This window comes from Dermacentor andersoni, chromosome 8 (assembly GCF_023375885.2).
Source record: "Dermacentor andersoni chromosome 8, qqDerAnde1_hic_scaffold, whole genome shotgun sequence".
In the NCBI taxonomy this organism is placed as follows: Eukaryota; Metazoa; Arthropoda; class Arachnida; order Ixodida; family Ixodidae; genus Dermacentor; species Dermacentor andersoni.
In genome coordinates, this window is record NC_092821.1 from 138,175,082 (window position 1) to 138,199,485 (window position 24,404).

Here is a 24,404-nt window from a genome sequence, read left to right on the forward strand (position 1 = left end):
GCCTGCCTTGCGAGTTACTGGTTGCACCCGTGAATATCAACTTGCCAATCGCTACGCAGAAATTATAAGCGTTTAAAAAAATTACGGGTTAATTACATAGTTCGCGCTCACTGACGAGACCACTGCATCTGTGCATTATGGAATCCTTCTCACTCGTGCAGCGGAGCGCACATGGACGTGGTTACAGCTGGAACTGCGAGTTGCTCAAAGGACGACTGCTTGACGATTATGAAATTAATGATGGCGTTAGGACTACACGAAACATTCGGATCTCACGTGAGGAGTTTAACTACCAAAAGGTGTTTCTTCACCCTGCTGGCCTGGCAGTACAGCAACAGTTTCAATGAGGACGTGTTGTAGGCTTGTGCGAAAGTTTATTATCGTCACGCAGGGGATTTAGGACAGCGCGTGAACGTGCAAAGTACGGTAAGTTGGCAATAAAACATGCTAAAGCGTACATATCGTTCGCAGACAACGGTTGCGACGAAAGTTCGTGTGGTCAAGCATCGCTGAAAATTTCGCTACAGGACCAAACCCTAATACGATGTTGGTATTTCGGAATCGCATACGGTTCCCAAGTATAATCACTGTTAAAAAAAAAAGAAGGTACGTAGCCAGTGCATTTATTAACCTATTCATGCGGAAGTGCGCCGTTGTCGTTTATATCCCGTGAAGAAGTAGGACAAAATAAATCCAAGCGAGTTCGCGCACTCGCCAAGAAGTCAGTGATATCGGTTTATCTGTTTCAAGTATATGTTCTTTTGTGTGCTTTCGGGGGATTCTGTTTACGATGAACATACGCTGTACGTCACGTGTTATACCACCCGCCTTCGTGTTAGCGTTCTTGAAAGCATCGAGATCGCCCTTCGCAAACGACACGGACCGCGTGAAACGTGGCTTTGGCCGTATACACCGTCGCCTGCGCCCAGTGCTGGACGTGCCAAAGGCTTGAATTCTCACAGCGCCCAGGCAAGCGTAATCGAGAGTTGCGAGGCGCCGCATCAGCGAGGACATCGCGCTCCGGCCTTCTCTCCTTCGGCCAACGGTCAGTTCCTGGGCGGGGCAGGCGAGAAACCCAAGGCGCCCGGCCTTGTTTCAGGTATGCGCGCGAGCATGGCCTTCTTTTTTTTGTTGTTGTTTTGAATGAACGTCGGCGGAGGCAACGACGAAGGCGCCATGGCTGGCGACAACCAACACGCTGCCCCCGATTGGGAACGCCGGCAACGAGCCGGACGCCTGCTCCTGGCACGCTGGGCTGGACGCCACTGCGAGGTCTACATGGGAGATTGTTTCTGCAGCTACCTTCATTTGTTCTTTCTTTCTGAACGTTTGAGCCCCGGGGCGACTGTGGACGGGACTCAAGGAGAGCTGCGCGACCGTGCCACTGATAAAGTATGTCCCTCTCTGGCCTACACCCTTCTCTTCGCTTCCTCTGATTCGCTGCTTTGGCCGGACACTGTACGGTACAAATAGCCCCCAGTGTGTGCGTGTGCGTTGACGTGCGTGGTATTGCGTCAGTTCTTACGCGTGGCACACCTCCTGAACTGGGAAACAGTTTGCATAGCTTCGGGGTTTTCTGGTTGTTCCTTACGAAAAAAAAATATCCGTCCTTCTTGAGCTGTGATCTTGCGTAATTAATGCACGTCGCCTGACTGTGGCCGAATCCCTTCCGGGAAAGCCGTCGATAGCGTCAATCACTTTCTGCACGCGAACTAAGAGGTGGTGCTTTTTTTTTTTTTTTTGAGATGAAAGCGATAAAGTTTCGGGGGAGATAGCCCGCGTTGTGAAACACTGGGGTGCTATACGAATTTCGCAGTCATCTTTGCGACCACTGCGCTATAGCAGAGAAAGCAAGCTGCACCTCCCTTTAGATTTAGTTAAGCTCTTCCCTGCTATAAGCCCTGTTAATTAAGAACCATCATTGGTGCGCCAGTATGACGTCAGTGACGTCATGTTTAGGAAGGCTATCTACTGGCGCGGTAACATGTGTTCGGAGATTTTGTGCGACGAAAACAACATTAATCACCCGAGAGCAGGCGGGCTTACCGAAACTCTGGCCGCCAGTTTACCACGGGGCTTCCTTAGCAGGCTTCGCCTACTTTTTTTTTTAAGCGCGAAGCTTACAGGTAAGTACGGTTAGTGGAAGTGTTTCAGCCAAGACCACGTGTCAAAATGACGCCGGTTACCACATGTCTCATCTAATTGCATGTAAAATTGGCATCTTCGGTGACGTAGTTTTCTCTATCAGTGAAGCGGAAGCTCTACAACTAAGTTTGCATCTTGCAACGCCTTGATGCATTAGTATAATGTCACTACATGTCAAGGTGCAGGTGGGAGTATAGGGGCGCTGGAGGCACTGTACATGACGTAATGTTTTTCGGAAGTGTCGCTGTGGCTGATCTTCGGCCGTTACAGGGCTGAGCGCTCGCTCTCGAAGTATAGTTTTGAAAATTTGTCAACTCCCTTCTCTTCTGGAAACAAGAAGTAATCTATCTTTCGGAGTGTTCAGGCAACATGAAACCTCTCACATTCACCTCGACCGAAACAGAGTTACGGAGTACGACATCAACACATAACTCAATGTGAAATTCATTCAGGCAAAGCAGGCGTGTCTTTTTAGTTTACTTCTGAGCAAAACTAGGTAATTAACGTCGACGTACTTCTCATACGTTACACCTTCAAACGTTGTACCCTTAACCGCTTTTTAATGGTAGTTATTGACAACGCTTGTGCATACAGGCGTGATGAGAAATTTCAAGAAAGCGATCGAAAAAAAAAAAAATATTTTTTATTTGCAGATGCCAGAAGATATGTGCATTCCGTTCATGAACCCATCAGTGCAGACACTTTTCTGGATGCTTCGTACGTAGATGACTGAACCTGTTCACGAGCGGCTGATTACATAAGAATGACGGGTCATGTATACTCTTCGAAACAACCCCCTTATTAGTCAAGCGTTGGCCGACTGAAACTAGAGCCGTCGTCTTGACATCAAGATGCAAGCACGCCAATATGAGTCGGAGTTGTGCTGATTAGTGGCGTAGCCATGTGGTAGCACACAGGGCATGTGCCCCCCCCCCCCCCCCCCCCCCAGACATTTATGTGTTAATACGGGGCCTATCCAACTCCCCCTTCCCTCCCCTCAAGCTCCTCCGCCCTGATCAAGTGTCACCACCCTTACCCACGCAAGACATTTCCGGCTACGCGACTGATGGTCATGGTTTAGGAGAGTCCCGCAATAGGCCTTCGTTGACGATTAAAAAAGAACTTGAGAACCTTCGCTTGTCAACGACACGGTAACAAGGAAGAGAGGGTGCGAAGGAGAAACAAAGATTGACATGAAAGAGGACGCGAAATCAATGCGTAATCACGTAGTAGTTGCGAAATTCACGATCATGTTACATTGAATAGTGATAGCATAGAAATATCTCATGGCGAGAAATGATGGCTATTGTAGAAACAAGTGAGAAGAATAAACGGAACAGAAAAAAATGTGAACGGTGAAACGCAAGAATACAAAATAGGGAAGCTTTTGTTCTAGGTTATTACGAATTTTGACTAAGGCCATAAATTCGGTAATTTACCATAATTTGGTAAACGATCTACAGGTGGCAGAAGCTCGAAGGGTTCCTCTGGCACAGACACACACACACACACACACGCACGCACGAACGCACGCACACACGCACGAACGCACGCACACACGCACGCACACACGCACACGCACACACACACACACACACACACACACACACACACACACACACACACACACACACACACACACACACACACACACGCACACACACACTCCTCCTCTGCTTACTCTCCTTTCAACGTCGCCCGTTCTCCCTTTATTTCGGCTAGGGTTGCACACACACACTTCGTGCCTAAGCATCGTCACTTTTCGGCGCCAGATGGCGACACTTGACAGCGGAAAGCCCTGCATCCTGACTTCCCTCCCACTTTCTCTTCTTCCCTCTTGACTTTTCTTTTCCCCCTCATCCATTCGCTCTTGTTTCGCAAGAGGGGAAAGACGGTGCAGGCACGGCGAGCGGGCTCCGTCCTGCAAGGCCATCGCGGGAGGCAATCGCCCCGCAAACCTCGCGCATTCGAGATGGAGCAGAAAGCCAGGCGGCGCGCGTTCGGGCGGGCGATTAATCTGCTTCTGCAGCTGGGACGGTGCGGGCGACCTACTCCCAGGAAAACCTTCGATGTGATAAATGTATGCATTAAGATAATCCTCCCCTCGCGCTCGCCGGGACCCTACAGTTACTGCCGCCGTAAATAAGAGCGCACACGCAAGAAGTGTATGTTTGAGGGGCACAACTCGGCTGCATTCTTTTTTCGCTGCGAGTTGCGAGTTTAAATTCGCAGCCCCTGTAGAAGGAGGAAACACACACACGCGTACAACATTCGTTGTCAATTGTTCTTATTCCGCCAACACGTATGTACGTGAAAGTAGAGGAGCCCACGGTAAAAGCTATCTCTCAATACCTTGATAGAGCTGTGGATTCCCAAAACACGTTGGCGGCAGTGCAGCGGCATCAAATGAATTGCGTACGTTGCTACAAATACTCGATTGAATTAGCAGAGCAATGCAAGTGGGGAAGGAAATGAGCGAGTTATTCCTAGTGCTCGATCAGCATTTAAGTCTCATTAAAACCTGTATATTTAGCATAGAATCCTCGAAACTTGGAATCAAGAGTGTATCACACCGATCACTTGACCAATAGCTTGACGAGACGTTTTTTTTTTCTTTCTTTTTTTCGCGGCCTTGACAAGTTACAAATGCCGCGTATACTCCGTTCTCGAGTCACACGGACTGGGACCAAACGAGAGGTGGAGACGTGAGTTTCCGGAATACACCGTGGCCCTTAAGAAAGACGCCAAGCCCCCAGGCTGAAGAGGTTACATGTGTTGAGGCGCAGCCAGACCAGTGCTGGGCAGCTGGGTGTCTTTCGCGCATGCAACACTACTCGAAATGCCTCGCGTTCCTGATATCAGTTGCTGCAGAGGCCACCGAGAGGCACCTCATGGGACCTAGTCGACTACAGCGTACGTACTACCGTAGATATCAACGAGTTCAGTGTATTTTCAAGGAAGTACGAAGTATTGTCACAGTGCTTTGACGAAAGCATTATGACTCTAATTTGGTTCTCGGATCCCTCTAGTGGATGGCATAATCTCGTGGTGTACGAAATGTAAAAAAAAAAAGGACCTAGAACCACCTCCCGCAACTGAAAGTTACACAACCAAATAACGGTACCCAGCTAGCTGAGGCGATGACGCGCGATTTGTCTTTGCGGAAGCTTGTCATGCGCCAAAGGCCCCCCCCCCCCCCCCCCCCCCGAAAAAAAAAACGAAGCGATCACCTTCTCCTACATGTGGCACCCTCGCCACCCCGAATAACGCTCTGTTGCGTACACGTATGATTTGCTTGTGATTGGGTATTATGCCACAGCGGCACGCAAAACGTTCAATCTTCTGAAAGGTCCAAGAAAACAATGTTTTTTTGTCGCAACTCCGACTGGCCGTCGATGTATCTTTCTCGCCGTGCACATTTTACCACGTCCGTGTGTACCGATTTGCGAGCGCCCTCAGTGCCCGAATGTTAGCCGCCAATAAATACTTCAACCTCTACAGGAAATGCACCAGGAAAGAATAGCGTACAGGCTCATCTTAGCACACCTAGCTTTGAATGCTTCGCCACGGCGGTGTCGGTAACGAAAAGAAGCCATCGCTTGCAGTAGAGCTCCGGTTCCAGTACTCCCGCAGCGCGCAATGCTCCTGGAGCACCTGGAGCCCAAAGACGAAGCGCCTCTCGTCCACTCCTAGCAACCTTTAATAAGTTCCTGCGTGTAAACTGACTCAGGGATATACTTTAGCATTCTTTAGGCCGCCTCTTGACTGGCGGATGGGGCAAGCCGTATCGATATCAATGACGGAGAAACGCGGCGCAGAGCTCTCGCCCTTTAGCAGTCGAAGTGACAGTCCTGGGAGCGCTTGTTCTGGCCGTAACGGTTGTGCGGCGGGCTCCGCCACGGGACCCACACACCGCCGAACAGTCCCGGGTCGGCGTCCGAGTCCCCCATCTTCTCGTTCTCCCAGGGAACGTAGTTGTCGCCGTATATGATGGTCTGCTTAATTTTCGCCACGACCTGCGTGGCGGGCGTCGCAAAGTTAATTAACGTGTTTTGCTCGTGTCGGACAGCCCAAAAAAAGCCCTGTGCAAAGGACAAGCGTACGTAACCTTTCGTCCCTCGTCAACTGTACCTTCGAGCCAGTCCTAGGATGAGTTCGAAATTGTCGAGTAGGGTACCGTCCGTTTATTTCAAATCACGGTTTTTTTAATGGGCCTATCGGCGTACACCGTTAACCAGGTGTTTCCCTCGGACGCTCAGCCATTCCAATTGATCAATCCACAAACAAATGAATGAGTCAATCAGTCAGTAGCCGTCGTGGCATAGGTTGAAGCTGGTGAATTAATAGTGTGATATTAAAAGGGTATTGACGAATTCGAGAGGGAGAATTGGGGGAGGTAGGAATGTTAGGGGTTGATTGTGTTCCTTGTTGACAATAACCCCTCCTGAGGACAAGTAGAGAATTAAAAGGTTCCTGAACGGTCAAACACGTAGACACTTCTCCCCACACTGCTTTTGGCTAAGAAGGTGCATGGCTTCAATTTACACCTTTCATAATAAGGCCTGACAAGGTAAACCTTCATTCAACTCTTTACTACAATAACGATCGTTACCGGGTCATTACTGTGGCTACCGCAACATCACAAAGGCGGCCTTACAAGTGATTTGCATATGAAATCGCTGTACAAAAAAACTTTCGTAGCCAATAGCCGATGCCGTTCAGGAGCAAAGCTTATGAGATTTGTGTGCCACAGGGTCACGTGACGATGAGATAACGAACGAATGAAACATTTGCTTAGTACAAATTGGATACGCGCCTTAAAAGATCACGATAACACGCGGACTTCCTCGTAGAGCCCTTTTTCAAATAAAAAGAAGTGTGCAGACTCACAGCGGGATGTTTATCAACAACGTTATCTTGCTCGCAAGGGTCATTGGCCAAGTCGAACAGGCACGGACCTCGCCCACGGTTACAACCCCGGGGCTTCGCGATGGCCTTACAGTTCAGTAAAGAGCCCCTTCGTGTGGGGTCTGTCAGATTGAAGCCTTTGCCACGAAGCTGTTGAAGTACCTGCGCAAATGGACATAAACTATAAACGCCGCGCGGTAGTGCATGATTTATTTATTCATGGTGAAACCCTTATAACAACCAGACTGTTGAAGGTCAAACGCCACATAGCCCCACCTACCGGCCCTTGGGCGCGAAACCCTTTACATATTCAACAAGGTGGAGAAAAGGATACGTCATGCTTACGGCGTCTGAAAAGCCAAATATCATTGTTTTTAAGTACATTACTCTTGAGATATAGATAGATATTCATAGACATTCTGAAGAATTTACTGAAATATTTCTCTACGCATATTACAGATAGCTTGAATTGATCTATTAGCCATATTTCCCTCACCGTAGCATCATATCGTATGAAATCACTCGCAATGGTCACAGCAAAAAAAAAAAAAAAAAAAAAATGCTCTGTTGATGCCTCTTACATTACAAGCGGAATGCGTTAACATCGCAATTTGAACGAAGAATTAAACACAAGTATCTTCCCGCCAACTTTTAATAGAATGGAATTGTATGATTGAATTCAGGTCCTAATTCTTGTATTAATAATTTTCTGTTCTTCAGTGCTGCATTATCATTCACTGTCACGCTTGCTGCCATTGTGCGTACTCTTTGGGGTCCTCTCTGTTTGGACCATGTATCCGCAGTATTCAATAAAATAACATAAACAAATAACGATGACCAGTATTTCTCTGTTGTCGATTTAACGAGGCTACATCAGGCCGTGTATAAACGCCGCGCCATGAACTTCCATCCATGAACTTCCGAAGTCATTACTTTTACGCTGATTATGGAAAATAGAAAGCAAAAAGTTATTAGGCAGTTAGTCCATTGGTAGTATGCAAAGTTTAGAGAAAGACCTCGGTAAGCTTTTTTTACGCGGCGTAAATGTAGTTCTGCATGGAATAGTCCTCTGATCATAGCGTCATATGACATAATCAACCGTCATGGTTACAGAAAGCGGGATTTTCACACTATTTATGAGCTAATTATATTTTATTGTTCTGTACTAATACCCGGTTTTCTTCTTCAGCGACTTATGGACAAATCTCAGTCTAGCTATTCGTTATCTGTAGAATCCTAGCACAGTTCTTTTCACGCACAATATGCACAGGTGCGACGACTTTAGGTCCATAGATAGCCGACATAGTTCATAAGAAGAACTCGATGTATACTTTCCACACAAGTAAAAAAAACTTGGACACCGTTAAGGCTGCTTAGGCGTGGGAATGCTAAACCATTGTACCATTTGTAGATCTCGGAGCGCCATGAACGCGCTCATGTTAAACACTAACGACGTGGCGCCACCTCCTCCGAAATTTACCAAATGATCTTTTCAAAGCCATTAATTTACTTTGTTTACAGGAAGCTCCCCGAGAAATTTGACGCCATTCTGAGCCTTTTCTTGACGTGTCTTTACTCCTTGCGCCATCTGTGATTTTTGATTTTGTGCGCCATCTGTGATAAGCTGGTTCTTTAGTTTATGACGCCAACTTTGACGCTCGTTGCAATGAACGAGCCTGACAACGATACATTGGCTCGCGATGCTGGGCTCGACTTCAGCGATTTAAGCACCTCGTCTTCGATCTGCAGTTGTTCTGGCGCTTCGGAGAATGCAGGCAAGACCGACGGAACAGCGCCACGGGAAAGCATTGCTTTGAAAGACACTCCACACAACTTCAGTAAGTCGGCGTTGAACTCGTAATCCTCTGGACGAAAGTGCAGCGAGCACACTATGCGATTTTTCGGCTCTTCGCCAATGCGCTGTGGCAGGGTTACGGCACTTAACCACTTCGAACGGAGAGGTTCACTCGTTGGCACACAGTGATAAGTAATGTTCGATTCGCCGCTGCAACTGCCCTTGGCCAAGTTCCGCGGACCGTTCCCGCATCCGACGACATCACATGAACGTGGCATTCTCGCTGCCTGTTCCAAATGCAAGTTTCGCGAGCCAGCAGAACCAGCGCAGCCCGACGCGATAGCGAAACAACTGAAACTCCAAGGCGCGCGCGGCGCAGAGTCGCGTGCGCAGAGTCGAGCGAAAACGAAACTTTTCGACCACTCATACTACTCAAGGGTAACGTCAAAATGTTATTTTTTCTTAGAATCGAACAGCAGTAGACAAGTAGCATTTTCTTCCGTCATATAATCTAATGAAATGACCTTTTTAATACCAGTAGCTGAGTACTAGTGACATGAATTACGATGAGGAGTGCCTTCGCAATCGGGCTAGTACCGGAATGTCGCTGGGGTGTCTCAAATTGTGTCATGCATTTACCTCGATTTCTCGGCTACTAAAGCTCTGTTCGCGATTATATTGACGCCTTAGACGTTCTACAGCATTGCTTTATCACTTTAACTTGACGTCATAGTAACCTTTAGTGTCCCTTTAAAGCGGATGGCGTTCTACAAGCGTTCCGCTATTCTTCACGTATACGATAACAATAATCGTCGATGTTTCTGCACATTTGGTTTTAAAACAGTATTGATGTTTGCACCTTGTAGGCCTCGCCGGAGGAGATGCGTTTCTCGAACTTTGACGGTTGCTTGAGCTCAAGACCCTCAAGTGGGAACCACTTCGACTTCCTGTCCCAGCTGACGCTGCGGTGCGTGGCGATTAAGCCCTTGTATTGACCCAGAAGGATCACGAAATTTTGGCGGGCTATGTCGAAGTTGTGGATGATGGACTTCCTTGGCGAGACGAGGTTCTTGCTGATCGTCGGCCATTGGTTGAACGAATCGAAGTCGGCCAGGTCTCCTAAAATCTTCGCATCCCCGCCTGCGCAAGACAGAGTCGTCATTCTTGTCTGTGCAGGAATAGAATGGTTAAGAAGCAGCGTCGGCTCGGGTGCGAAATCCTAAATTCTTGTGCAAATACACGTGAAGCATAAAATTTTCTCTTAAGAAACCGCTGCGCTGATATGAATAAAATATGGTGCATTCATCCGCTTGTCATTTGATTGCGCATGTCAGCTCAAAAAGGGCATCATACGCAAGACCACTATATGGGGTGATAATGTTCAAGTTTTCCGGAATATTTAAGAATTGTCTGTCGCAGATAACGTACTTGTAGTCCTCACACACGTGTGTGCGTGCGTGCGTGCGTGCGCGTGTGTGTGTGTGTGTGTGTGTGTGTGTGTGTGTGTAATAATAATAATAATATCTGGGGTTTTACGTGCCAAAACCACTTTCTGATTATGAGGCACGCCGTAGTGGAGGGCTCCGGAAATTTTGACCACCTGGGGTTTTTTAACGTGCACCTAAATCTAAGCACACGGGTGTTTTCGCATTTCGCCCCCATCGAAATGCGGCCGCCGTGGCCGGGATTCGATCCCGCGACCTCGTGCTCAGCAGCCCAACACCATAGCCACTGAGCAACCACGGCGGTGTGTGTGTGTGTGTGTGTGTGTGTGTGTGTGTGTGTGTGTGTGTGTGTGTGTGTGTGTGTGTGTGTGTGTGTGTGTGTGTGTGTGTGTGTGTGTGTGTGTGTGTGTGTGTGTGTGTGTGTGTGTGTGTGTGTGTGTGTGTGTGTGTGTGTGTGTGTGTGTGTGTGTGTGTGTGTGTGTGTGTGTGTGTGTGTGTGTGTGTGTGTGTGTGTGTGTGTGTGTGTGTGTGTGTGTGTGTGTGTGTGTGTGTGTGTGTGTGTGTGTGTGTGTGTGTGTGTGTGTGTGTGTGTGTGTGTGTGTGTGTGTGTGTGTGTGTGTGTGTGTGTGTGTGTGTGTGTGTGTGTGTGTGTGTGTGTGTGTGTGTGTGTGTGTGTGTGTGTGTGTGTGTGTGTGTGTGTGTGTGTGTGTGTGTGTGTGTGTGTGTGTGTGTGTGTGTGTGTGTGTGTGTGTGTGTGTGTGTGTGTGTGTGTGTGTGTGTGTGTGTGTGTGTGTGTGTGTGTGTGTGTGTGTGTGTGTGTGTGTGTGTGTGTGTGTGTGTGTGTGTGTGTGTGTGTGTGTGTGTGTGTGTGTGTGTGTGTGTGTGTGTGTGTGTGTGTGTGTGTGTGTGTGTGTGTGTGTGTGTGTGTGTGTGTGTGTGTGTGTGTGTGTGTGTGTGTGTGTGTGTGTGTGTGTGTGTGTGTGTGTGTGTGTGTGTGTGTGTGTGTGTGTGTGTGTGTGTGTGTGTGTGTGTGTGTGTGTGTGTGTGTGTGTGTGTGTGTGTGTGTGTGTGTGTGTGTGTGTGTGTGTGTGTGTGTGTGTGTGTGTGTGTGTGTGTGTGTGTGTGTGTGTGTGTGTGTGTGTGTGTGTGGGGGGGGGGGGGGGGACTATGAGGACCTTTAACAAATGCACTTAAGACTTACTACACACACAGAGAGAGACACAGACACATGTGTGTGTGTGTAAGGACTATAAGGACTATAATGACCTTTAACAAATGCACTTATGACTTACTACACACACACACACACACACACACACGTGCGTGTGTAGTAAGTCTTAAGTGCATTTCTTAAAGGTCCATTCAGTCGGTGAAAATTAGGTCGCTTTCATATTTTATAGTTGCTGCCACAAGTGCTACCATTATATGGAGAAATATCTTGGCATCGATAACATTTCAGATAATAATAAAAACGCAGCGTCACGTGCGAGCGTAGCGTAGCCAACGCTCCGTGTACATCGTGTCCTGATAATCAACCACGCCATCGGCGATGACGTGACTAGCGAATAGCCAGAGAGGGATACAGGTCCGCGTCCTTTGCTTTGACACAATGATTCGCGCTTTTGGAATGCGCTAGATTGCTTCTTATTCGTTTCGGAAGGCACCGATGACGCAGCTAAACAAGCAAGACGTTTGTGACCGAGAGCTTCGACATCAACTTGTGCAGAACAGGGACGATTACTTTTTCTCTTGAAGTGAGCTTAAATCTGGCTGACGGCAATTGTATCCACTTTAATCGCGTCCCCTCGACCCCTCGCCCAGTTCACCAAGCACGCCGTGCTTTCCCACCCACTCGCTTGCGTACCGGCGACGTTTACTAGTGTCGGAAGCCAGTCGGTGACGTGCATCAATTGACTGGACACTCGCGGTGACCTGTCGCCGAGAAGCGGGCTCCACACAAAGGCAGGCACCCGGATGCCGCCTTCGAAGTACGTTCCCTTGGTGCCTCGCAGGGGCCAGTTGAAGGACCAATTGCTGCTCTCGTCTTCCCGATCCGCAAGGCCGCCGCTGGAGGAGACGAAAATCAGCACCGTGTCGTTTAGCATGGACCGGTTGTGCAGCGCGCCGAACACCTTGCCCACGGAGTCGTCCACTTCGGCCAGGGCGCCTGCTTGTCGCAGACCGCGCATGCGCCGAGCGTTTGGAAGAAGCAGAAGGGCCGCTCACCCATATTCAGTTGGTAAAGATGGACATGAAGCATACCGCATAATCGTATCAACGTGCTACCTTGCGTGCTCAAACGTAACTCTCCCACTTTCGCCGGCGGTGACAACGGTGAGGAGTGGCGCCTGCCCTACCGCCTTCCAGCTCTATCGAATATCAGCGCGCACTGAAGTGATCAGTTCACTTAGTGGACACTCATAAAATACAGCCCCAGGGGAGCCCAGGAAAGCTTTCGGCTGCCCTTCCCCTGTGCAAAGGATCCCCCTCCCCCTTGTGGGCAAGACTTCGCACTGAATAAGAATGCTGACATTCAATACAGCTGTGTCCGCACCATAGAACAATTAACGCAACGAAACTTGACGTGCTAAGTTTCCCACTAAATAGGAACCGTCCTACTCGATACAGCCGTGTTTGCAGCATTTAACGAAAACCACGAGGAAGATTGATACGCCTCATCAAGCCTTGCGAAGGATTCCAAAAGCATTTTCGGTTTGGAAACATGGGACTATAGGCTCCTGCGAACGACGTTCGGTAAGTGTACGTCCACGTTATATTTTGTGGATTCTGAGAACGGCAGCGTCTCGCAACCTTAGGTGGCCCTTGTCCACCTATGTGGCATTCCTAATGGAGACGTACGAATAGGTGCTCACAAAAGCAAATTTGTTCCGGTACCAAGAAACGACTACAGTCAGTGCTTTCCAGAGTTTGGTCAAGGAAGACGCGAACCCACCGCGTTCTGCATGGGAAGGAATCGGGACTACCCCTTTTAGCTAGCATTAATTGGCTTAACGCAGCGAAGGCGGGCCTGACGTGAAAAAAAGAAAAAAAAATTCCGAACAGGATCATCTTGCCGATAGCGGGATCTTTACTTCGTAGCTTTATACCGCGTAAGGCAATTGTTTTGGACATCGAGTCATATAAGGTACAGGCCACGGCGGCCGCATTTCGATGGGGGCGAAATACGAAAGCACCCGTGTACTTAGATTTAAGTGCAGGTTAAAGAACCCCAGGTGGTCCACATTTCCCGAGCACCCCACAACGGTATGCCTCATAATCAGATCGAGGTTTTGCCACCTAAGACCCCCGTGTTTAATTTTTTTTCACGTAAGGTACATGCTGCCTTACCGGCCAGTAGGATTCTTTTTCTATGTGCGATGGTCGCAAATGTGTCCAAGTGCTCGGGTGGACACTGAACTGAACCGTAGTTGTTGGCTGCCTGGACACCTTGATGAGCGATCAGCATGAACAGAGGCTGTAACGAAACCGTCAACAAGGTTAAGGCTTACAGATTTCTGAGCTAGTTGGTTCGTTGAAAATAACTGAGGTCAGAGCGCTGAATTGACACGGACAAGAAAGACATTCTGTAACGTCCTGTCGTTTTTCTTCTGCGTGTCAGTTGAGCGCTATGACCTCAATAACAATCACTATGGGACAACGAAAGTGACGGAACTAACTGGTCATCGGGTGAACCTGTGCCCAGCAAAGATGGTAACACTGAGCACAATGACAGCGGCGAGCAGAATCACTGATATTCCGTGCTCAGATGCATCGTTTATTTATACATGACTCACTAAACCTTGCAGCGTAATCGCTCGAGCTCACTTAAAGGGGCCCTGAACCACCCTTCTGCTAGGTGAAAAACTCTGCGAATAGAATACGCTATTGAAGGTATCTCACACTAGCTTTGCACTCGTACGTGGCACGTGGGGCTCACAAGCGGAGTGCGAAGTCACCTTTATCTCAAATACTTCTTTCAACTTCTCATCACCCTTTCAGGGCTGCCCCTCGGTGTCGGCGGGCAGATTCCCATAGAGCCTTTCCATTCGCCGATAGCTGACGTTATACGAAAAGTGGCTGTCGATTTAACTCTGCCTAAGAATTAACTATTGTGGGCTAGCACCGTCACCATATATAGTTCACCCTGGCTTTGAAGCTCTTTGGACTCTCGTCAGCTCGCGCTTTTCTCGTCGCGTCGGCATCAGCGTCGAGACGGCGTCAAGCCTGCGACATGTGGCTTGTTGCGCGTCCAAGCCTTGGGGTGTCGCCACCATCGAAACGACGACAGCGCAGCGCCGACAGTGGTAAACGAAGCGGCAGCGAAGTCTTTACATTGTTAGCTTTATTTGTTAAGTAGTGTGGTTTTCTGGGCCAGTTGGTGCATGATGACCGCAAAGGGGTTCCAAGAAGTACAGATGCGAGCAGAAGAAAAAGAAACGCACAGGGCTTGCTACTGAAACTTATTGCGAATGGATTCCATAAATTCTCCGCCACGCATGCGTAGAAAACTAGAACAGTAACAAGGTTTGTAGTGAAAGATGAACGCGAAAAATCCAGGCCACACCCCCTCCCGACAATGGCTACAATACGTGGATTAGCGCGATAATTTTAAAAGTTGAAGTTCCTTATCAGTGATATGGACCGTAGGTTCACTCACACATAAATGTGCGTCCAACTTTATGATGTGGAGCGCTTCTCTTATTTCTCTCTCCAGTCTACTGTGCTCTCTCCCAACTATCGAAACACTATCAAAAGCAATGATGCGCACTCTTTGACAAAAAAAAAATAAACAAAAACGTGCGCATCACTTTTTCGGATGCAAAAAGTGTACGTACTTTTTTTCACGGAAAGATATAGATCATCGGTCGGGTGTCACATTTATACCTCTCTCGTGCGCACATGCAGTCTTACTTTGGCGAGGCAAGCCGCTGTATATATGAGCGAATGCGTGAGCACCGAAATTTGCTTCTTACTGGCACAGCGGGGAACTTATTCTTCCATTGCAAAAGATGCGAGTGCTGACCAGTTTGTCATGGTGTTTCGATAGTTGGGAGAGAGCGCAATAGACTGGAGAGAGAAATAAGCAGAGCGTTCCACATCAGAAAGCTTGAGGCAATAGTTCTGCGGAAACCTGCAAGGTGGAGAGAGAGAGAGAGAGTAAACTTTAATGAGAACCAGCAGTTTAGCCTGCTGGGCCTAGGCCTCTCACGATGGGACGTCGAGGTCTTGCTTCTTCGCCGCTTCGTAGGCCTGCTGGGTAGCCCAGAGTTGGAGAAAGCTAATTAATTAAAGGAAAATGAGACATCCACCCAATCGTAGCAATTTCTACCAAGGAAACCCATACGGGTTCCTCGAAAGAAAAACCTCGCAGTTGAAGGAAAATTCGTCCTGGTACGGGACTCGAACCCGGGACCACCGCGTTTTCGGGGCACCCGCTCTACATCTGAGCCGCCTGGTTAGCTCAGATGGTAAAGCGGTCCTGTGTTCGAATTCTGCCATGAGACCGTTTTAATAATATTTATTTAATTATCTCTATAACGCAGTGCTTTGTTGAATATGACCAGTTTACAAAATCATGAAGCCGTTTAAAGCCAGAATGACGAAGGTTGGGGAAATTCCTGTATTGCCCACCCTTCCTAATCTGGCTGGCCCGTCCTGCATGCAGCTCCTGTAGACACCAGCGCCAAAGTACCCTCCAGTAATGGTATCGAACTCTGTGGAAGATGCAGAGCAAAGGACGAAAAGACAGGTTGAGAAAACTAAAACACAGACAGTCAGATGAGCATATGTGTATCTAGGTAGGCAACTGTTGATTCACCGACATTGTCAAATGACATGGGCTGCAACGCCTGGCTATGGCAGATGCCGGAAGGGATGTTTCATGATTAAGTATAAACACCTGTACAGCGAGTTATAACTGCATCAATAGAGGACCACGCCACCGGTCTCACAGTACGCTCACCTTCGCCTTGTCGTGTTGGGCGATGATTTCCGTTGCCCTTTCCGTGAAGGCGCGGGTCGCGTATGTTCCCGTCTTGTTCCACAGCACCTCCCGATTTAGCCGCAGGTCGTAGCCGTGAAAGTAGTTGTACTTCCGCTGGAGAAAATTACATCAACTTCACGGTTATTGAGGGCAATAGTTATTTGGTTTTTCCTAGCAAATGAAATGCGCTTCTTGCCCCCAAGCCACCCATTAAACAAATTGAAGGCCAAGTGCCCACAGTTCAATTGAATTCTGGGGTCTTGCGTGCCAAAACCACGATTGATTATAAGGTACGCCGTAGTAGGGCACTCCGAATTAATTTTCACCACAAGGGGATCTTTAACGTGCCCCCAATGCACGGGACAGGGACGTTCTTGCATTTCGCCCCCATCAATATGTGCTTCAACCTCGTGCTTAGCAGCACAACGCTATAGCCGATAAGCCACCGCGGCAGATTAAAATTCGCAAAGGAATATGCGCAATGACGCACATTTTCCACTATGCTCAGCCAATTAGACGACGCTTTTTCAATTGAGATGACGCTGCCTGTGTTCCCAGCAGAAAGCCGTGCAAAGCATTAGCGGGTGACTGGCCGGATTGTATAAACGCCTAGGGTACTCCATATTCTTTAAGAGAGCTTTCGTTTTCCACCTCCCAGGGTTTGGTGTGGGTTAACGAATGCGTTCACCGAATGGACCTCTGAAGCAGTGTAGGAGTAAACTGAACTGCCTGAGATGGTGCGATCCAAATTGGGCCGATTCCGGAGACTGGGTAATCAAGGTGGTGGCTTGGTCGGCCGATCCTAACACCAGTCTGCTACACATGTGTCCACGCAAGCTTTCCACGTGGTTCCTAAAATAGGCTGATCCTGGGGGTAGTTCAATTTCGATAATCATGTTTCCTGCTATCGCACTGCGCGATGTTACAGTAGCTGTTAACAGTATTTTTTTTTAATTTGGGGTTTTACGTGCCAAAACCACGTTCTGATTATGAGGCACGCCGTAGTGGCGGACTCCCGAAATTTCGACAACCTGGGATTCTTTAACGTGCACCTAAATCTAAGTACACTGGTGTTTTCGCATTTCGCCCCCATTGAAATGTGGTCGCGCGGCCTCGTGCTCAGCAGCTCAACACTACAGCCGCTGAGCAACCACGGCGGGTGTTAACCGTATTACAGTTGTTATGGAATAGAATGTGGACGTCTCCTTTTTGCCTTTTTTTTTTGCCTTTTTCTACGTATTGGGCGAAGTTGTCTCGTTGAGTGCATGTAGTAGGGAAAGAGAGCGAAATGGTTGTGTGTGAAGAAGGGGAAGGTCGGCTCTATCTTCTGCAGTTCTGTAGAGAACACGGCTCAGCGCCAAACGAGGGGGGGGAGGAGAGCTGGGGAAAAAGAGATAGAAGAAAAACCGGGGAGCCTCTTAAACAGCTGTGACGCGAAGAGGGAACACCGCAGAACATTCAAGGTACAATATGACAGCCACAAAGCATATCTCGCCGGATAGGCTCTGCGGAGGGCCTCCACGGTCACACAGGTTTGCACAGGTTGCACATATCACGTGTCTCTTTCAATGGCGTTTAATTATAACGATACAAGAAAGGTTAGCTTAACGTTTGATCCAAGTGCGTTGAACCTCTCGTAACTTTTTGTTGCGTTCTTTGTTTCCTACCACTGTCTAAATATTTCCCTGCCCACGACCAGAGCGGTGAATCGGAAACATTCATCCGGGTAACGTCTGTGCACTTGGTCTTTAAAAAAAAGTTTACTCTTGGGAGTCACTGAAAAATTCATGTGGTGTCAACCAATATGATATCCTCCGAGGAATCGCAGAAATTCAAAGATAAAAAGATGTTTTCAAGTGTTCAAGCATGGCGATTTCGTAGGTTACATTTGTTAGAGCGCCTATTAAGGTCCAATTTGTCACACTTTGCTTCTGCAGAGCATCTCTATCTCCTCAATAAAATTTATGCTAGAGACACGTGACCTAAGTGGCAGTAAGGCGTAGTAGAGTTCCGCTCAGCACGTTGATCTTACATCGTCTTGAAATGCTCGCTGAGGCGGAGTTTACGGTATAATGCCTGTTTCTTTTCTTTTTTCTTTTTGCTGTTGAGTCAGATGCATTCGTATAGTGTAAACATGCACACGTCTCACATCCGACGAAACGTGTGTCCAGTAGTCTCCCGGTCCGCTCCACTTCGCGAAGGCCGTGTCAAAACCACGGTTCTCTGGTGTGAACTCGTCCTTGAAGAAGCCCAGGCTCCACTGCTCCGGTGAGTTGGAAGGAGAAAAAAATAGTGAATGCTACAGCATTTATTTACACTCAAAGCTTTAGCTTCGGCTTCATTTTAAGCACTTACACCTGACACCTGAAGACAGCTAAAACTGCTTAAATAACTGCTCTCCAACATTCACAGTGCTACTTTTTGTGGCAGTTCCCAGCAAAAAGAGACAGTACATGGGATATTATGCTAGACCGGCCTACTTATGGAGCGGTCATTCTGCGAGTTATGCGGGCTGGCTTATGGGTGATAAGGTGGGTTAGCCACTATTACAGTTTGTTTTTACGTGACGAAGGTGTTGCATTTTCGTTTAGCTAAAGTAGTGCATTCTGCAAGGCAACTTTTTTTTTAAAACAATCTCAGCAACTGTTCAGTCCGGAGACGTAAGCAAGGTGTAAGGTGAGAGCCTCGAGGCTGCCTAAATCTAGCAGCACTACAAGAACGCAAAAGCCAGCTGTATAACCTAAAAACAGTCGTGTCCCACCTTCTTCCTCGTTTAAGTATATTTAGTGCTTCTTCAGGAAACACGTTTACTCCGTAAAAGAAGTTGAGGGCCAGAGTATGGAAACTAGTGGCAATAGCGGAGCTAATTCTCACTGGACACGGCTTGAACACTGACTCAGTGTTACTAACTTAGCTGGATATTCGCTGACTTTGGTGAACTTTTAATAAAGCAAGCAACAGATTTGTCGTTTTCCGTTCATAGTGGCTCTTTTTTTTAGACGTGAATAGCCCGTAAATAGTCCCGCTAATACTGCACAGAGAATCTTGGAATAAGTTCAGTGTCACGCGCCTATTTTATTACAAGGAAGGTATAGGCCCCTCGATTTCGGTCTACTTCTGAATATGTACGACAGAGCTTATTAGGAAAGCTACTTTTCTAGACAAAGCACAACACCGAGATCAGATGTCGTTTTTAGAAAATCTTACTTTTGCCTTCTCACACTGTGATCGCTGATCGGCCCCCACGGGTGGGAATTTCAAACTGTACTTTAAAAAAACTACCACAAAGACGTCTAGGAACAAAAAAAAAGAAATATAGAACGCATAGCAAGACATATTCATGATTATGATCTCTGCTTTGGGACCTGTTTGCTAAGACGGAGCATTTTGGGCCGCGACCATGTGAAATCTCGAAAATTTTACAGGTTTTTCCGTGACTGGCTCTCATTCCGCGAATTGTAATACGTGGTAGCAATCGACAAAGGGAAATCCAGACAATGACGGAATTTAAGTTATTTACCCAGTTAGTCTGCAATTACCTCTCAGTCTCTGACGCTTGCCAAAGCAAACGTTCTCTCGCCGAGAAAATAACCTCTTCGTATCTGTATTGGACAGTCTCGTAGTGAATTCGCTTCTTCGCTGAAACACCCATTGGTGCATATGAACGTACTAAATGCGAACACCAGATTGCACGGAGTTGAAAACATATGGAAACTGCGCGAGAGCAGGTTGCACGATGTACAGGGCGTCCTATCATGCACCAAATTTAAAAATATAAATATGCCATGTAGCTGAACAGAACCAATGTTTGTGCCGTCGCCTGGAGATACTGAAATTATCATTTTTCTCGCATTCCGGCTAATTAAATAATTAGTCTGAACTAATAATTCAACCTCTCAAATACTATAATTAGATTAAAACTGTCAACGAGAAAATTGTAGAGCAACGGGAAAAACTCCCAATACAGCTTTCTGTCGTTCAATACGTACTACATAAATTTGTTTTTCCGCGCGTGAAAGAAGCCCGCTAATACCTCAAAGTGCCTCGAGCGGCCAGCCGCACGGCAATTTTGTGTCCATTTGCGGGCTTCTTTCACGCTCGAAAAACACTTTTATATAGCACGTATGGAGCAACAGAAAGCTGTATCGGGAGTTTTTCATGTCACTCTACAATTTTCCCAATGACACTTTTCATCTAACTATAATATTTAAGAAGTTGATGAATTATTAAGACTAATTATGTGATTAGGCGGAATGAAAAAATAATAATAATCTGTGTATCTCCAAGCGCCGGCAAACAACATCACCTTGGGTTCTGTCCAGCTACGTGGCTATTGTATATTTTTAAATGTTGGAGCATTTAAGTTGGGACACCCTGTATGTCTCTAAGCGTGGCCAAAGAATACAGACTCACGACTCCAACGAAGTGCGTAACGTAGCCCAAGTTCTTCAGAAACATCGGTAGCGTCGTGAATAGCGTAGGGAGCGCAGTCGGTTGCGAAGGGTGTATCGTTCTTGTTATACCTACGGGTGAGAAACACATGTTTCGTAGCTTTAGCCTCTGTAGTCAGTACATCTCTTTAAATAAGGTCTCTTTCACGTTGTTCAACGTCCACTATAGTCTAAGGGATAGAGAGTGGCCGAACCAGGAAAGCTCAACTCGGAGCGAACGTTTCGACAACCTTTGGGAGACAAAGACAGGATGAAGATGCGTCGTGGAAACATTGGCTCCAGGTTGAGCATTCCTGTGTTACGAGTTATGTGAAAGTTATGTGCAGCATACGTTGTCTAATGTGAAAGTGTCCAGCCTGGAGCCAACAATTCGGTGAGCGGACTTCTACTCGTCGCCCTTCCAACCAAGTGCCGGCGCAACAGAACATTTGAGATACCTAAGCTTTTCACGCCTGCTAAACCGCGGTCCCTCAGTGGTTATTGCCCGTAGCCCAGCCGTTACATCTGCGAAGCTTGGGGTCCTAATAATGTAAGCCACTCCCATAGCGTCGCTCTATTATAGCCGTTTCACCAGGAAAGATAAAGTTCGATGCCAATAAGAACGCATGCTAGTTTTTTTCACATGGAAAGCTTCGTATAGGTGAGCAAGAATAAGTTGTGTTTCTGTGTTTCCGATGCATTGAGTATTCTAGTTCAGCTAACCATCAGACCAGTAGACAGTCAAGGAAGAGCAGATCGTTCGGCAAATTGAAGCACATGAGCACGAATAAAGTAAAAATGGCACTTGCGAAAGCGATGGGGCACGGGTTTAGCAGGCAGAGCAAAGTTTGATGAAAAAGTAGTTTCGCGAAAATCGGCTTTTACTGTAATTTTGATGCCACGTTTTCCTGTCCTGGCGGCATGAAGACTTCGACGCCAGAGAGCACGGTGACGCTCGCTTAGTACCTGCTCGGTAGGGATACACCCCGGTGAGGAGGCCAACCCTCGAGGCCACGCCGGAAGGCGGAGTGTAGTACTTGTTGAGGATGACGCCGTCCGCCGCCAGAGCGTCGATGTTGGGCGTGCGCATCTGGCGCGAACCGTGGAAGCCGACGTCAGCCCAACCCTGAGCAACAGGTTTTGTGGAGTAGAATGTAAAGTGCAGTGATGCACCCAGGTTTGCGACACCTATTGGTTGCCTGATCTGCCACATAAGCAAACATTTTAGGGTGCGCGCATAACGTAGTGGCCGTTTTAGAAGGGACGAACAAACAAAGAAAAAATTTAGGGCAAGCAGAAGTTCGCAGTTCCAACTTTAAGCCTGCAAACGCCGGCGCATTTTACGAGTAATGCAACATTCTCAAAGTAAGGCATGATTGAAGTCTTGCACCCATGGTGGAAGCCTAAGTAACAGGAAGTGTGATCAAGCCTTTAGGTCCCTCTTATTTGGCTTCCAGCACAAAAACTTTAAAATGAGCTTCCTATATCAATGCTACGGATAGAGTGTGGCGTATCGTGATAAAGAAATGGCGTACCATAATGACAGGCTAATCGCGATGTGTACCACTTTTTTGATGGACCTTGTAACACTTTCTGGTAGTGTTTATCTCGCCTGCAGGTGCTATACCTCAGCCTCGCTATCTTTCGCCACATCTGATACATTCACATTGCTTCTCCTTTGTCACAGAGCATGAAATTCCAGCGATGCATGATTAAATTATGCAGACTAGAATCTCTTTACCTAAGGGTCGATAAACACTAGGCAAAATAGTACTGAGCACACTGATATTCAATTTATGACCGAGAAATGCGTGTGCCTCCTAGATTGTACCAGCGCTACAATTTCCACTCAACGCGAACGTATAGATTTGTGCGGCTGGTGTAACATTATTTCAATACTCGATCTTTATTTATTTAGTGAAAGAAAAAGGCAACGCAGTAGATGAGAAAGTGCGAGAGGAAGTTTTCCGTTTTTACTTTCGCACTATGATCATAGCCCGTATGTTATTGTATTGTCCAAGGTTACAAAGCTCGTAGGTAATTTCTTTCAATTTTTATACCCTATGTAATCCTTGTTTATGAAGAGGCTAATACTACTTCCCAGCTGATGCAGTCGAAATCCGTGATGACACGGGAAACTAGTGTCGGAGCTTCCATGTGGCATCGCCATCTGCCTTTAGTTTCTAAGCGTTCCTTGGCGCACCAACCCCTCCACTTAACGACATTTGCTATGGTATACTAAAGTATAATTTACCAACCAAGCCCGGTTAAAAATTCATCTGGCGTGTCATTTTTCTCTGCCAGGAACCGGTCAAGCTGATTCAATGCCAAAAAGTCAACTCGAACAAACTCGACTCGACTGAACCGTTTTTCTACCGGTGCCTGGTAGTGCAGGGCGACGCTAACCGGCAGGGTTCAGTGAACTCGGGGTAATTTGAATCACCGCCGCCCCCCCCCTCCCATCCACACATCAGAGTTTTGGTACCTGAATTCTCCATACACAGATAATGTCAGACTTTGGACTCTGGCTTCGCCATTGTGCTCCCATGAACCACTGCATTTTGAAAATCTCTCGTTCGTGCGCAAGTGAGTTGATGCTTGGTGAAGCCATTCTAGCGCACATAAAACAAACACGAAGCGTTGTAACAGCGCCCGTAGTGTGCGGCTTCTTGTGTTTGTTTCAGTTGCGCTGGAAAAGGCGCTTCACCACGCAATTGTGGCATTCATGATAGCACGTGCAGCAAGCGGGACGTGAATTGGTGCGATCGCTAATGTGTAATGTGCGTGGTACGACTTACACCAAGCTTTTTTGCGACTGCACATGCTTTGCCTACACCAGAATTGTCCTAAACTCTGCTTTAAATTTACGTGGCGGCTTTATGGAGCTCGAACATATTCCGCAAGCTTGGCACAGCTCTGCTACTTCTTTGCATGCAACGCAGGCGCTCTTAGTTTACCTCCGGGACACTGAGCTTGTTACCGTGTGTGATTGTGCTTGTCACTCACGCATTTTGTGTGTGTGTGTATCATGTACTAGTGGATAATTCCACGCATCACGAAAATCATCCGCAGTAGCGTGCCAGGTGTATAACCAGGCAAACATCTCCAGCAGCCATTGAAGAGTGCCTGTCTCTCTTTCTCTCTCTCTCTCTTTCTCTCTCTCGAAAGCGTAGAGTAAAGAACGCCAACAGGCACACGCACTTCTCGTCAATCTCGCTTGAGGTTTACTTAGCGCAATCCCTAATTTTGACTATGAGGGTTATACTCGGTCAGTCGTCTAATTGAGATAATAAAATGCTGCATGCAAACTCACCAAGCTTTCGACCATGATGACGACAATATGCGGCTTTTGCAGTCCCCAGACGAGCGTAGGCCATACAAGCATGAGCAGTGCCACCGCGATGCATCTTCTTAGCATCATGGCCACCTCTTGCGGGTCAACACACTCTTGTAGGCTAGGTACACGGCCCGCTGGTGTGCCTTCCGTAGTCGGGGACACTACCATACATCGTGACCGGGGCCTGTGAATACTTCATACACCACCGGAGGTTTCCTATGCCACACGTGGACGGATGTAGTTAATGCTGTAGGTCTTCTATATTAGGGCCTTGAGATGCTTGCTTTGCCAGCCTCCTTGCTTGCTGGCATAGTGCGACGAATTTGATGGGAGCGTCACGTCAGCCGGGGCGAACGGAACG

The 24,404-nt window shown here is 47.6% G+C and overlaps 1 protein-coding gene across 1 annotated transcript; it reads right to left on the reverse strand.

Moving 5' to 3' along the window:
- Window positions 1–5,853: 5,853 nt before the first annotated feature.
- On the reverse strand, window positions 5,854–24,404 carry LOC126526043 (arylsulfatase B-like). The gene is made up of 10 exons (XM_055067829.2): window positions 24,020–24,404; window positions 21,673–21,832; window positions 20,690–20,799; window positions 18,426–18,536; window positions 16,256–16,390; window positions 13,642–13,768; window positions 12,158–12,460; window positions 9,708–9,988; window positions 7,036–7,215; window positions 5,854–6,161 (listed from the first exon to the last, which is right to left on the reverse strand). The coding sequence occupies exons 1-10, from the start codon at window positions 24,209–24,211 to the stop codon at window positions 5,976–5,978; spliced, it is 1,785 nt and encodes a 594-aa protein (XP_054923804.2). The 5' UTR covers window positions 24,212–24,404; the 3' UTR covers window positions 5,854–5,975.